The following is a 14,339-nucleotide window of genomic DNA, read 5'->3' as shown; positions in this document are numbered from 1 at the left end:
AGACAAGTATTTGAGGCAAGAGCCATCTCTACTCCACATGTACAAAAGACCATAAAGTGTATAAAACATTTTGCAAAAACATTGAAGCTTGTTGAATTATCATAGATGGAGAATACAGTAGTTGCATCAAATAAAAATGGGCATCAACCAAGTTTCTCAAATTTCAACTAAATTATAAAAAGAAACCCAACTTGGTGGCAGATGAAAGTGGAAGAATAAGATGGAATGAAGGATATACATTGCCTCATTTTTTGACGAATTGCAACCCATTCTCATTTGAATATCGCTCCATGAATCTCATGAACCTGTCCCACTCTCGTGGGCTGCGCATCACATACTTTGCTTCAATTCCTGAAGGCTTTCCATTGATGAACTTGGCACTTACATCAACTGACTGGAGAACCCCTTCCTCATCAATCATGTAAAAGCCAGTGATATCTCCAACTTCTCCAGATGAGTCAAAAACAGAGGGCTGTTCGAACTTGAATATAGCCATACCATTTGTGCCATCTCTTGATTGGGTCAGCCTCACATCTGGTACTGTCTGTTCATCAGTTCCTTGGATGAATTGAATTGTTGGTTTGACCATCATTGTAATGAGTCCAGATGTTGATGAACTTCGTTTGAGTGCAGCCCACTGTGGACGAGGCAGGTGCAAAGACCGGCCATTGAATGATGAATGTGCACTTCTGTGAACAGCCCAAGAACTCAAGCCTGTCCATTTTGACACAAAACATTACACCTATTGAATTCAACATTGTTAACTGATCATTTTCTACTATTTTGAATCTGCTAGTCTCGACATCCATATTGGTTATCCGACCTTACCAAATTATCAATCAATCTAAATGGCTTTTTGGATGGGGCAATGAGCCACCATGCACCCGAATCCGAATCCATATATTTCTGCACAATTATTAGAGAATGCAGAAGATTCAACTACTTCTGCCATTACCTCCATTTCAATAACACAACAACACTGTACAAAATTGCTCCTAGTTTGTACTTATGTCTCATTTACAGACTTACAACACCTCATTAATTGAAAAAAATATGTTTGTTTATCCAAAATATACTAGTATAAACACATAAACAAGCAAAACAGTGGACCTCTTTGTAATGGAAATAGGAACTATTTTCTATCTTTGCAAACAAAAAATGGAAATGAACAAATATATTTGGTGACATACAACCATTTTCAAACACATTTCCTGAAAATGGATTGTCATTTAAATACATTCTTAGAAGATGCTACTTTGTTTTTAAGTCATACAAGAACCAGAATCCTATTCCACATCAAGAAGTACTTAAATTTTATGGTATATAGACCCCAAAAGATATTGATTCCTCACAAGGCAACATCTGGAAAACCCCATATCTGATGAAGCAATGTTCTCTATTATTTTTTCCTTTTTTCAGAAATAGAATGTAGGAGAGATGACGCCATGTCTGAAAAACTAACAAATCATCCAAGCAATTCATGAAAATTAAAAAACCCAATTCATGCCATTGAATGTGTCTTCACATGAAGCTACAAAACACATTAAATTTTCTGCAGAGACACCATCTACAGCCAAACAAGAATCAAACCCAGATGTGAAAGGCTGAATAATGAAGCACAACATGGAAAGAAGTAAATGGGCAGACAAACCAAAAGCAGACGGAAAGAAGAGAGAAGAAAGAAGATTGTACCCGAGAGAGGAGATTGCTTGCAACAGTGAGACAGTGGAGAGGTGAATGCAAGGGACTGCAGAGCTGCCATTGAAGACACAGACAGAATGACAGAAACAGAGAAAAAGGGAAGAAGAAGAAGAAGAAGAAGAAGAAGAAGAAGAAGAAGAAGAAGAAGAAGAGAGGAGTTGGTGGGGTTGTGGTGTAAGAGAGAGAGAGAGGTGTGTAACAAGGACAGCCATTCACTACCCATATTCTTAGATTTGATTTCATTTTCCTACTATTCCCATTTGCCACACAGTACATGAGCTTGAGCTCTAACTTTTTGTTTAGGATAAAAATAAAAATAAAATAAAATAATGTCTTAGAAATATTTTTCTGAAATAATAGTTATTTTTAAAAAATATTTTTAATATTATTTGACACAAACTCTTTAATAATTTAAAATTTACATATAAATGAATTAGAAAATAATAGAATATGAAACAGCATCTATCGAGAACTTTTAAATTAAAACCATGAAATAAGGGTACAAATAAAATAAATCAAAAATTAAGATATAAATAAATAAAAATCAAATATTAAATTATAAAATCCGAAAATATACAACATGATTCACATTTCTTGACTTATTCTCTAAGTATATAGTTGAACCCGGCCACACCATACTTATTCTCCAATCTAATTTGATTATAATTTTTAGATAATCATAAAAAAAAAAATACTTATACCTCAAAAAATATAATCATAATTAAAAAAAATACTTAAATTCAAAAAAATATATTTCAAAATGTACATAAAAATATGTGAGCAGTTATTGCAAAAAGTGACCTTCCAATGTGTGGACCAGCTCTTGATGTGCTTGGGCTGTGTGATGGGTAGGGCCTAGGAACGTTCATAAGGCCTGAAGGGGCTGGGTCAAGCCCATAAGTTTGGGCTGAGTAGTATCTCTCAGAGAATAGTTTGTTTGGGTTGAAGGGTAGACCTGGACCAAGTGAAGGAGAAGAATAGAAAATTCTAGAACATGGTAGTTAGGAGTTGCGGTTCTAGAACCGCGTACAAGTTCGGCGGCCATTTCCCCATTGGAATGCCACCATCACCAAAATTGACATTAAAAAAGGGCTTGCTTTCATTTTTCCATTTTTCCATTTTTTTTTCCATTTTTTTTTCACGCTACAAAGACAGCAAAAAAGAAATGGTGACGTGGCGTCTCCTTTCTCCTCCGCCTTTTTATTTTATTTTATTTTATTTTCTCTTTTAAACAACCTTGAATTCTTGCATTTTTGCTTTTTTGCTTCTTCCATTTTTTTCCACGCTACAAAGACAGCGAAAAAGAAATGGTGGCTTCGCATCTCCTTCCTCCTCCACCTCCTTTTTATTTTTTAATTTTTATTTTATTTTCTCTTTTAAACGAGAATTCAAAAATATTCATGTTTAAAACGATTACCTCGAAAGTTCATTTATGAAAACATATGAAAAATATGAAACAGACCAAAGACTATAAGTAAAATTAAAATTTTATTTTACAACACTTTTAGAAAACACATTTATCATAAAAAAAACAACGCTTGTGAAAAAAATCATGAATCGAAACAAAATTTAAAAATTAAAAAATAGTTTGTGAGTGATTGTTGAAAAATTGTTTCTAAATTTGAAAAAGTAAATAAAAAAAACCTAGTGCATGAATAATTGAAAAGTCTTTTTTACCCCTCCCAAATGGAAAAAGTATCAATTTGGTAATTGAATAAGTGGTGTGAACTAGTATTAAATCATCAACTACATATTAATGCTTTTATGGGATTGAAAAAGTCCTCAAGCTTTAATGAATGTGTGACTCATGTTTTAACGATGCCCTCCACTTGATGGTCCTATTTTGTGGCCTACTCATGGAAAAATCATCATACTTTTGTATACTTCACGACTCAAATTATTACTAAAAACCTCCCTTTTTTTAATTTTTATTTTATTTTTCCTTGGGACTATAATTGAAGCATTCTTCATGCCACATTCCCACAACTCTTAGTCAAAAAGATGAGATACTAAATAATTAAACATCTGAGTCATGAAAACTTGATAAAATTCTTTTTCTTAGATGATAATACAAATTTGCAGACTTTTCATTCGATATATTATATTTTATTTCAGTTAGGCTTAAAAAAGAATATTGTTTATATCCATTGATTTTAATTTTTCTCGATATTTCATTCTTTATGCTCAATAATTTCTTCTCTTATAATGATTTGAGAAGTCCTACATTTAACAGTCTTCAAAATAATTTATACAATCTTCACATTATAACTTTGATACCATTTGCTATGCTATCAAAAGTTTCGATAGTAATTGATCAGTGCAAAAACATAAAAATAAATAATTCACATAGAAAAATACATGAAATTTTTCCCTGACATATCATAACTTTTAAAAATATATTTGATTTTTGGTCCTATTTTTTGTGGAGATTTATGTATATTGTAAACTTTTTAGAAATATTTTCTATATTTTTAATTATTATTCTTGGCATTTCTTGAAGTCCCCGGATTTATTTATTGTGAGGTGAGGGGGGAAATTGAATGGACGTGCAAATTGGTGGAGAATGTAATAGAATGTGTGAAAGGTGGCACCAGACGTGGCCTTGGAAGTTAGACTGCGTATGATTACGTAGAACTCCAGGATGGCACATTTGCCGAATCAAATGGACGGACGTGGATGGTGACATGGCAATGACAAGTTTAAGTGGATATAATAAAGGAAAATCCAAAAATCCCAAAACAACGATTAGTAATTAAAAGTGAAAACCCTTGCAACACGGGCGACTGGCTGAGCCGGTCATCACACCCTCTGCACTCACGAGGCCTCCATGATCCAAGTTGACCGCCGGCCTCTCTCTCTCCTCCTCTCTCTCCCTCCCCCTCTCTCGAAACTTTCTCTCATTTTCCCGCAAAATTGGACTAGTATAAATCAGACGTAAACAACAATCCATTCACCAACCCATTTCCACTCTCTCTCCCTGTTGCTCTTCTCTCTCTTGTTTCTCTCACTAGATCATCATCATCATCATCATCATCGTAAACATTTTTTCTCTTGGCTTACCCGGTTTGATTCGAATCGAGTGGTTATTGTCCATCATTGAAAACGACTTCGTTTCAGGATGGGAGGGGTGGTGGACGAAGAAGGCATAGCCAGGAAGTTCTGGATCAAGTTCCGGAACGATTCGGTTGTCGCCATGTACACTCCTTTTTTAGTGTGTTTGGCTTCTGGGAAATTGGATTCCGAAGCGTTTCTTCATTGTATCTCTCAAGATGTTCACTTCCTCAAGGCCTTTTCACAAGCGTATTCAACATTCTCCCTTTTTATCTCTCCCTCTTCTTGTTTGCTTCTCCTGACAATCTTGGATTTTTGAGGCTCTCGATTTGTGGGTTTTTCAGGTACGAAATAGCGGATGATTGCGCGGATGATGATGAAGACAAGGACGCTATTCGGAAGATGAGGAAACTTGTGATAGAAGCCCTTAGAATGCGCGATGATGCTGTTCGAGTATGTTCTTGATCGCTTCTTGCTTTTCGTGTTTTCAGAATGGAGAAAATTCCTTCCAACATGATGCGATGGTCTTTTTTGTTTGTTTGCCTTTCTTTCTTTCATCTTGCTTTCAATGGTTGTTTTTGGCATTTTGTTTGATGGGTCTGTTTTTGGCATTTTGATTCTGCTTCTTTTATTTTCATTTTCTCTCTAAAGGATTAATCAAGAAATGGGTATTTTAGTATTTAGGGTTTTACTGGCTTTTGCAGTTTTTACTTTCTGTAGTATAATATCATGCACAATTGGGATCATATGATACTTATGTGAATCTTTATTTTTCTGATTGTTTTGTTCTTGGCATTTTGATCCTGCTTCTTCAAGTTTCCATTTATTCACAAAGTGCATAATCAAGAAATGGATTCAAAATTTTCACACATGAATACGAAGGTTCTTTTTTATTTTGGTTTTAGGGGTTTTAGTGAGCCTGCAATATTTTGCTGTCATTAGATTAAGGATGTGCAAAACAGAAGTGGAATAATCTCATTTATATAAATCTTGTATTTTATGGCCATTTTGCTTTTGGCATTTCCATTCTGATTCTTCTGTTTGTCATTAGTTTCATCATTATTCAAAATGGTAATTTGATGTTATATTTGTTTATCTTTTTTATCTGTTTCTTTTGGTTTGCACATTGATGAGTTAGGTGCTCTATAAGGAAATAAAAGAGAGAGCATATTTGGTTTCCATTTGTTTTATTTTATTTTATTTTATAAGAAATAAATTCATTGTCATAATTCTTGTCATCACATTGTTATTACTATTCTTCTTCTTCTTCTTGCTATTATTATGATGGTGGAAAGATAGTGAAATTAGCTTGTGATAGTGTAGTTTGCAAGAATCAATGTTAAATCCATAGAAGGCAAGTGCACATGACCAATTTCATAGCGTCTAAGTGCTATGAATATATTGACACAAAAAATAAAGTTCTTGAAGAGAAAAAAATATAGTAGTTAGAAATATCGAGCGCTTAAAGTTACTACATAGTTTCTTTACAACAATTTTTTCCCTCTATCTTGTGATTGGCATTACACTTTCTTTAATTAAACAACTTCTTTATGTTTCTTAAACATCAGAAGGGGGGTGCAGAGACTGAACATGGTTTAAGTATGCCTTTTAGCAGAGGTCATAGATTGATTTAGAAAAATGAAACTGCTCTGCTTTTAGCATTGCTTTCTGTTCCATTTTTGGTGAAGCTTTTTGTTTCAGTCATGATTATGATTTTAGTTGGATGGCTAGCCAAGGTTTTCAAGTTAATTGGCTTCTGGTCTTTGGCACCATTAAGCACAAATCTGTGGTGTGGGATTCATTACCATTTCTGTGCTTGATTGGCAAATGATAAATCTAATATCCATCTATATCCATGTCCACTTGATTCATGCCCTATTAATAGCTGGACGTTAGCCACCGAATTCTTGGACTGATGGCTTTGATGTAGGGTTTAGCATGTGCATATGCAATGTGCACTTCTCTTGGAATCCACCCTCCAACTCCTTTCCTCTTTTTCCCTATGTTTTGACATAGATATTTCACCATTTGCTTGTCCTGAATTCTTGTAACTAGTAGAATTAAATAAGCATTGAGCTTCAACTGCATGTGGCAATCTCCTCTTATTTTTCCTTCAATTTATACTTGTTTGCAAGCATTTTTTTTTGTGTATTCTGAGAGAATCAGCTATTCAGGACTGGGGCTTTGACCTACCAAAAGAGATTCCTTACAACTCTGCAACATCAAAATACACAGATTTTTTACTAGCAACTGCCTCAGGGAAAACTGCAACTCCTTTTGAGAAGACAAAAGTTGCTGCTTATACACTTGCTGCTATTGCTCCTTACATGAGGTTCTATGCATTCATAAGTAATGAGATCCAAACTCTTCTAGATCCTAATGATGGCAGTCATAAATATAAGAAGTGGATTGACAGTTACTCCTCTCAAAGTTTTGAGGTTGGTTTAGTTATTTTGCACCAAGCATTTTCCTTGGTCTTTACCTTTTTTGGTTGAATTGGTATACTACTTTAGTTGTTGGCTGAAAAAAGTTGTCATGCATACAATTTGCTTTAACCAATCATCTATCATCTTTCTGAATTCAGGCATCAGCTCTGCAAAATGAAGATCTGCTGGATAAACTAAGCATTTCTTTGACAGGCGAAGAGCTTGAAATCTTAGAAAAGGTCTACCACCAAGCTACAAAGCTTGAAGTAGATTTCTTCTATGCCCAACCAGTTGTTCAGCAAACTATAGTCCCATTGTGTCGAGTGCATGATCATGCGAAATACCACCTTACTGTATTTTGTGATTTTGACATGACATGCACTCCCATTGATTCATCTGCCCTGTTAGCGGAGATTGCAATTGTAACAGCACCAAAGATTGATCTAAATGCATCTGAAACTCAACTTGTTCGGATGTCATCAACTGATCTGAAGAACACATGGGGTGTTCTATCTACCCAGTATACTGAAGAGCTTGAAAAATGTATGGAAAGCATTGTCCCCAGTGAAACAGGTATGATAGCTGATAATTAGGGTCGCTTCTTGTTGGTTTCCATTTTTTATTTTTTATTTTTGTTTGAAAACGGTACAGGAAAATGTAACTGAGATAGAACATAATTTAAAAACCCTATTCTTATACACCTCTGTTTTTACAGTGGAAAAATTCAATTATGAAGGCCTATGTAAAGCACTTGAGCAACTTTCTGATTTTGAGAAAAGGGCAAATTCAAGAGTGGTTCAGTCTGGAGTATTGAAGGGTTTAAATCTAGAGGATATAAAACGGGCTGGTCAAGGTCTAATTCTTCAAGATGGTTGCACAGGTTTCTTCCAAAAGATTCTTAAAAATGATAATCTGAAAGCAGATGTTAATGTACTTTCATACTGTTGGTGTGGCGATTTCATTAAATCAGCATTTTCATCAGGTATAATCTTTGTTTTAGAACAACATATATTTGTATGTCATGAATTTTACAGTGCAACATATGTCTATTTGCGTACAATTCCACCACTCATCTCCAGCCTATGAAATTGGATCCCCTGAAGTTCTCTGGCAATTGAAGTTTTGTTTCCCTTGACACTGATGCTTGATCTAAACTTCTTACTTATTTTACAAACATAAGAGTTCTCGTCTATCTATCTATATATATATATGTAGTCCTATGGCTAAAGCTCTGCCAGCTTCTTGTAGACTGAACTCTCTTTAGGCTCTGAGTTGTTTTTGGGTGGGATGGTCTAATTTTTCATTGCCACTAGTGGCAATGAAGTTCTTTGCAATAAACAAGGGGGAAGGAAGATCTCCACTCATTTCATTCATTCAGTGCCTGAGGTGAGGCGCGACCCACAACAAAACGCTGCGGGTGCTTGCTTAACTTACTTCACTTATAGCTGGCACCTACCGCAGAATTCCCACCTGCTGGAGAATGATACGGGAGTGGGGCCTTCTTCCCCTATCCTATATATATGAATATGTCATCTGCTTTCATACTGTTGGTATGGCAATTTCATTAGATCAGCATTTTCAACAGGTATGATCTTTGTTTTAGAACAACATATATTTGTATGTCATGAATTTTACAGTGCAACATGTGTCTATTTGCGTACAATTCCACCACTCATCTCCAGCCTAGGAAATTGGATCCCCTGAAGTTCTCCGGCAATTGAAGTTTTGTTTCCCTTGACACTGATGCTTGATCTAAACTTCTTGTTTATTTGCAAACATAAGAGTTCTCATCTATATTGCTCCAGTCAAGTTTGTAAATGGTGCCTTCTTTGTGTGGTTGTGATTGAGTTTCTATTAAGTTTTATGTTTGGGACTTATGACTGTCTGTGCTTGTAAATTGATTAATGTGATGCAAAGGTCATGGATGATAGATTGGACAATGGCCATGGTATTAGCCTATTAGGTATGAAGACATTGGACCACTGGACTTCCTTTGGAGGGGAGGGATGAGGGATGTCTGATTGTAAATCTTCATGATCAATTACCAGCTATCTGCTGGGTTTATGCCAAGAGATAAATTCACCATTAGTTCTGCCTACAGAAAAAGATAAACATGAATGGTGCTATTGTAAAGCCCATGCCCAAGGCTGAAGCCAGCCAGTAGAGGACAAACAATGAGGCATGCAAATAGCTCTAGTATGTAACCTGAGGAATCATTTGGGAAAGGTGTTGCCCAAGACACAGGAAAAATATTTGAAGTTTTAATTACAGTTACAAGTTAGTCGGAACAGTCATCTTAGAGCTCATGAACCTTCCTGGTTTGTGGGTGATCTAAAGATAATTTCTTAATTTATTTAGCATTTATGCATCAATTTGTCTCTTACTTCAAAGAAGTTTTTGAGGTGATATTTTAGGCTGAAGGCATTGATATTTGGACAGATGGATTTGTTCCACTTTTTTACTTTTCTTATATGCACATATATTGGTCATGTTGCAATAGGCTTACTTTTTAAAGGCCTCCTCACTTGCATATGAAATTAACACATGTTTAAAACACATAATTCAAGGCTGCACATGTCCATTTGATTGTTTTTCTCTCAAGTGGGATATTAAGAAAAAATGAATTGATGTCACTTTGATATCAGTTTTAAGTAGTACTATTTAGTCATGAAGTGGTTAAACTTTGTGCTAAATGGTTAAGGGATTTTGGTATTTTGTTTCCTTTTGGTGTTTGGTTATGTCCGGGACAGTTGTGGATTGAATTTTATATGATTGTCAACTTCAAGAGTTGATAAAATTGAATAGAAGGTATAGTGTTTAAACCTTGTTCTTGTTTGTTTATATCTCATTAATGTTTTATTGGTTAGAAGCTCTCTTAATCTACTTTTGATGGTTAGTTTTTTCAAGATGAGTGCCAAGCACTTGCACGTGTGTGTGTATGCGTGTGCACGCATGCATGCACGCCCCACCCTTTCATGTATGCAAAATGATTCTATTACCCTCTTGAAAGCAAATATCAAAAACCTCTTCCTTGGCTATTTATAAGACGTGTTTCTGGGGTTTAAATCCATTTATAAAGTTTGACTGTATTGTTTGTTTAGCCTTTCTGGGTGCATGAATTGTTTTTTGACTTGGGCTTAGTGCTCTCTCTCTCTGTCTCTAACAGACACCTGCTAACATACACACACTCATATGATCTCCTTATTTTCTGCCTGGCTTTTATTTGGCAATATTAGCCTTTATTTTCACTTTTGAGGACAGGCTCACTGCTTTGTTTAATTTGTAAGTTTTAATGACACTTCTGTACTGTAAAATATGCAAATCCCCTGAATTGGAACAATTATGATTTGAAACCATGCTTATTATTAACTAGGCAGTTTCATATGAATTTTGGTTGGAATATTTCCATCATAAAACATTTCATTTGTAATGGAAATTAATGTTGAATCAGGTTTGGTTGTTTATGATTATTAGTTGGGAAAGCCGGAAAGGGATTACTTGGAGTTTTGTTGATGGTGTTCATGCCTTCAAGGATTGTTTGGATTATTTCAACTTAAATGCTGTCCTTGCTGCGTGCTTCAAATTTGTTTCACTGTATTTATTTACTTTCTAAAAGAATTTTGATTATGGAGATTGATTTTCCCACTGATGAATGATTAAAAGTCTCTCTTTCCTGTTTCCTGAAACAGGGGATCTGGGTGTTGTTAGAGTATATTCAAATGAGTTGGCTTATGAAGAATCCATTTCCACGGGTGAAATCATTAAGAAGATGGAGTCTGCCATGGAAAAGCTTCAGGCTTTTAAGGACATCTTAAAGGAGGGATGCAGTAATGACATGGAGCACTTGACAGTTTATATTGGAGGTTCAATTGGTGACTTACTTTGCCTGCTTGAGGCAGATATAGGCATTGTGATTGGTTCAAGTCTAAACCTAAGGAGACTCGGAGATCAGTTTGGTGTTTCATTTGTTCCATTGTTCTCTGGTTTGGTGAAGAAACAACAGCAACTCATTGAAGGTGGCTCTCCTAATTGGAAAGGGCTGTCTGGCACTCTTTACACAGTCTCCAGTTGGACTGAGATAAATGCATTCATTTTAGGATCATGAAAACCCCCCTTCTCTCAGAACATACTCAGAAGAAATTCTTACAGTAGGATATACAGGTATAGATTGTGGCTAATTTTACCGAGCGCCACATTATCAGTCAGGTATTCCTTTTTTCTTTTTGTCTCCAGGGACTGCAATCCAGAGGTATACATATATCTTGTATTTAAGGTTAGATAAGATAGCAATAGTCATTGTTGATCTCCATCACCTTTCTTTTTCATCTTCAACTCAATGTTTTCAAACTTGTCAAAAAGCATTGAGGGGGATTAAAAGAGGGGGGGAGAGATGTATCAATTGATTTGTCTATATGGATTTTGGATGTGAGTGGATGCTCTTTTTTTTTTCTCCTTTCCTCCTCTGATAGTTGCTCCATTACAAATTGCAATGAGGAATTTTCTTAGTTCAGAATATACTTGAATGTGAGGGAGAGTGATTGGTGGCAGATGGGCCTTTTGTATACTCCATTAGAACAGTTTGGAACCATTGATACTCATAAGTACAGTTGGGTTAAATACCCTGTTTTGTGTGATTGGGAATATAAAACAGAGATGTTCTTATGAATCCATTTGTGTATACTGTTGGAATTGTTGTTTCCTTGTCCAAGTCCCCATAAAATGCTAATTGAGATTTTACATTCCCATTTGTTTCCATATGGCATCAATTGGCATTTAGGGGTGAGGGCATGTCTTTCTTTTGGGAATTGGGAATTGGGACCCTACTCCCCAACTACATTGCTGTGTTTTTACTTCTTATTAACGAATATAAAACCCAAACCCAAAACCATTTTCGAGAAATCCCATTTAGAATCAAAGCACTTTCTGAGGAATGTTGGCAAATGCTGACTTTTCTATTGAAAAATGAAGACCACCCACCCCACCACTCATAGTGGGTGGGTCAAACTGAATTCCTTTATATGTGCTTTAAGGTTGATTGGAAGAGAGCTCTCAACTTTTTAAGGGTCAAACTGAAGCCCAGCCCTGAGGAGAGTTCCAAGTTCCAACCCACCCATAATATTCATTTAAAAAAAAAATCAATTTATTTGCTATGTGTTTATATTTTTAATATTTTAATATCCTTTATACATGTTAAATTATTCATTAAATGCAAAATTCTAAAAAATGATCTTAGAAGGATAATGATTTGTAAAAACTATATATATTTTTTTTAAAGATAATAAAAAGTTTTTATTATTTTAATTTTTAAAAACAAAAAGTAAGTTAATACTTTTTATATAAAAATTATTATTATTATTATTATTTTTAAAAATAAAAAATAGGGAATGTATGCAAACTGAGGTGTTAAGAAAATATTATAGGTGGCTGCCAAGTTGTGGTTGAACATATGTATTTCTACAATTTCAAACATAGAGATTGAATTTTAATTTTGGAACATTCCATGAAGATGATTGGTAATATCACAAAATACAAAGTAATTACCATTTTCAGTATCAAATTTTAATTATTATTAGGACATATAATGGCAAAAGCATGGAAAATGGTGATAAAGATAATTTATTAAGTATAAAATGCAGATTAGGTGTGGGACCTAAAAGAGAAAAGGGCATGCAGGTGGGCACATGTGCAATCACCCACTTGTTTCACTCCCTCCCATCTTTCTGCTTTTCTTTTGGTTTTTTTAATACAAAACATAAAATGCTGGGCATGGTGTGGCTTGGCATAAATCCATGTGGTGGCACCTCAGCTTCCATTTTTCATCTCTCTCTCTCTCTCTCTAATAATAGGGATGAAGATGGGGTTTTCTTCTGCAGAGAAGAAGAGGCCCTCCTTCCCTATGAAGCTGGCCTCCTGTTCTCTCACATGGTCCCCATCTCAGCCCCCTCTTTTATTTCTATTATAAACTCACTACTCTATTCAAATCCCCCACTTCTCTATCAATCACTCCACATGTATCCATGTGAATTTTGGCAGTTAAATTAATCTTATCCCTCAGGAATGGCGGTTGGTGGGCTCCCTCTATTATTCATAACCTTCATCACTTTCTCCCATTTCCTCCTGTTTTCATACCCCTTGTATTATTTTCTATTCCCTTTTGATTCTCCCACACTCACCACCCATTTCCATTTTGTAGGATGCCCCTTAACTTTTAGGACTGATCCTGACCCACCCCACATTTCTTTCTCTTCCCCCTTTCAATACCCATAACTAATAGAAATAAAATTGCCCACAAATTAGTCATGATCATATTAAAATTTTCATAATATGAAGTCCTAAACTCTAGGGGCAAATGTCTAAAATAATGGGTGTGTGTAGCCCCAATCAAAGTGGGGAGAGCTAGAGACCACAGTTAGTTGTTGGTTCTTGTTTCCATAGTTGGCTGACCTATAACATGGAAAGATTCTCTCATGCTCATATTCAATCACATAGTGGATAAATGACCTACTCACATTATTATTGGATCAAGAGGGCTTGTCATTTTTCCATTCTTTTTTGGGGTTGAAGTTGGGTTTGAGCCTTTGAGGTCATGTGCATCAAAATTTTGGTGGAACCCACCCTTGATCTCTTGATTGCTAGTTTGATGGCAGGGCCCAGCCCTTGAACCCTTTGGGCATTTAATGATGAATCCTAGTCATACTTGGAAGTCACCCTTTACTAGAGTGGGAAAGTTTGGGATGAAAGCTAAATCATTTGGGCATGAGCTTTGGAACCAACCCCCCATGTAATGTGTCTAAAAAGAAACTTTTTGACAATAAGCTATTCCAATCTACTAGCTAACAATGCTTTAAGGACCTTTCCCCTTCTTAAAGAAGAGAGTTTCATAATGTATAGTAGATTATTGCATTTTTATGCAATTCACGTTTTGATCCATTCTCAAATTCCTATAATTATAGTCAAAAAACACAATACATAAATATTCTTAATCTAAAAAATTTTAACTGTAATATAAAAAAAATAGTAGGGTATCAAAGTGATATGATTGAACTTGTTATCTCAATAGTAAGATATACATAATAAGATCGAAGCTATTGGATTATAAAAGCAATAAAACCAAAAAATGAAAAATAAAAATGAAATTAGATACCAATAATGGGATGGAGG

General features: G+C 35.2%; 2 protein-coding genes across 2 annotated transcripts; one reads left to right on the top strand and one right to left on the bottom strand.

Moving 5' to 3' along the window:
• Positions 1-68: 68 nt before the first annotated feature.
• Positions 69-1,972, bottom strand: LOC100260011 (photosystem II reaction center PSB28 protein, chloroplastic). The gene is made up of 2 exons (XM_002271630.5): positions 1,693-1,972; positions 69-714 (listed from the first exon to the last, which is right to left on the bottom strand). Exons 1-2 carry the CDS (start codon positions 1,922-1,924, stop codon positions 245-247), a joined length of 702 nt encoding a protein of 233 aa, XP_002271666.2. The 5' UTR covers positions 1,925-1,972; the 3' UTR covers positions 69-244.
• A 2,428-nt stretch (positions 1,973-4,400) lies between these two features.
• LOC100249779 (bifunctional TH2 protein, mitochondrial) lies at positions 4,401-11,844 on the top strand. Its single transcript, XM_019221359.2, has 6 exons — positions 4,401-5,001; positions 5,097-5,205; positions 6,927-7,190; positions 7,337-7,751; positions 7,894-8,160; positions 10,868-11,844. The coding sequence occupies exons 1-6, from the start codon at positions 4,820-4,822 to the stop codon at positions 11,281-11,283; spliced, it is 1,653 nt and encodes a 550-aa protein (XP_019076904.1). The 5' UTR covers positions 4,401-4,819; the 3' UTR covers positions 11,284-11,844.
• Positions 11,845-14,339: the final 2,495 nt, after the last annotated feature.

Source organism: Vitis vinifera, chromosome 7 (assembly GCF_030704535.1).
Source record: "Vitis vinifera cultivar Pinot Noir 40024 chromosome 7, ASM3070453v1".
NCBI lineage: Eukaryota > Viridiplantae > Streptophyta > Magnoliopsida > Vitales > Vitaceae > Vitis > Vitis vinifera.
Note: the sequence above shows the minus strand (reverse complement) of the source record. Positions and strands in the feature narration are given on the sequence as shown.

Excerpts from the sequence above, each read along its gene's own strand:
- LOC100249779 (XM_019221359.2), top strand. The coding sequence starts at position 4,820 with ATGGGAGGGGTGGTGGACGAAGAAGGCATAGCCAGGAAGTTCTGGATC. Across the intron at positions 7,752-7,893 it reads CATTGTCCCCAGTGAAACAG|TGGAAAAATTCAATTATGAA; the intron begins GTATGATAGCTG and ends CTGTTTTTACAG. Across the intron at positions 8,161-10,867 it reads TAAATCAGCATTTTCATCAG|GGGATCTGGGTGTTGTTAGA; the intron begins GTATAATCTTTG and ends TTCCTGAAACAG.
- LOC100260011 (XM_002271630.5), bottom strand. The coding sequence starts at position 1,924 with ATGGGTAGTGAATGGCTGTCCTTGTTACACACCTCTCTCTCTCTCTTA. Across the intron at positions 715-1,692 it reads CAAGCAATCTCCTCTCTCGG|GCTTGAGTTCTTGGGCTGTT; the intron begins GTACAATCTTCT and ends CAAAATGGACAG.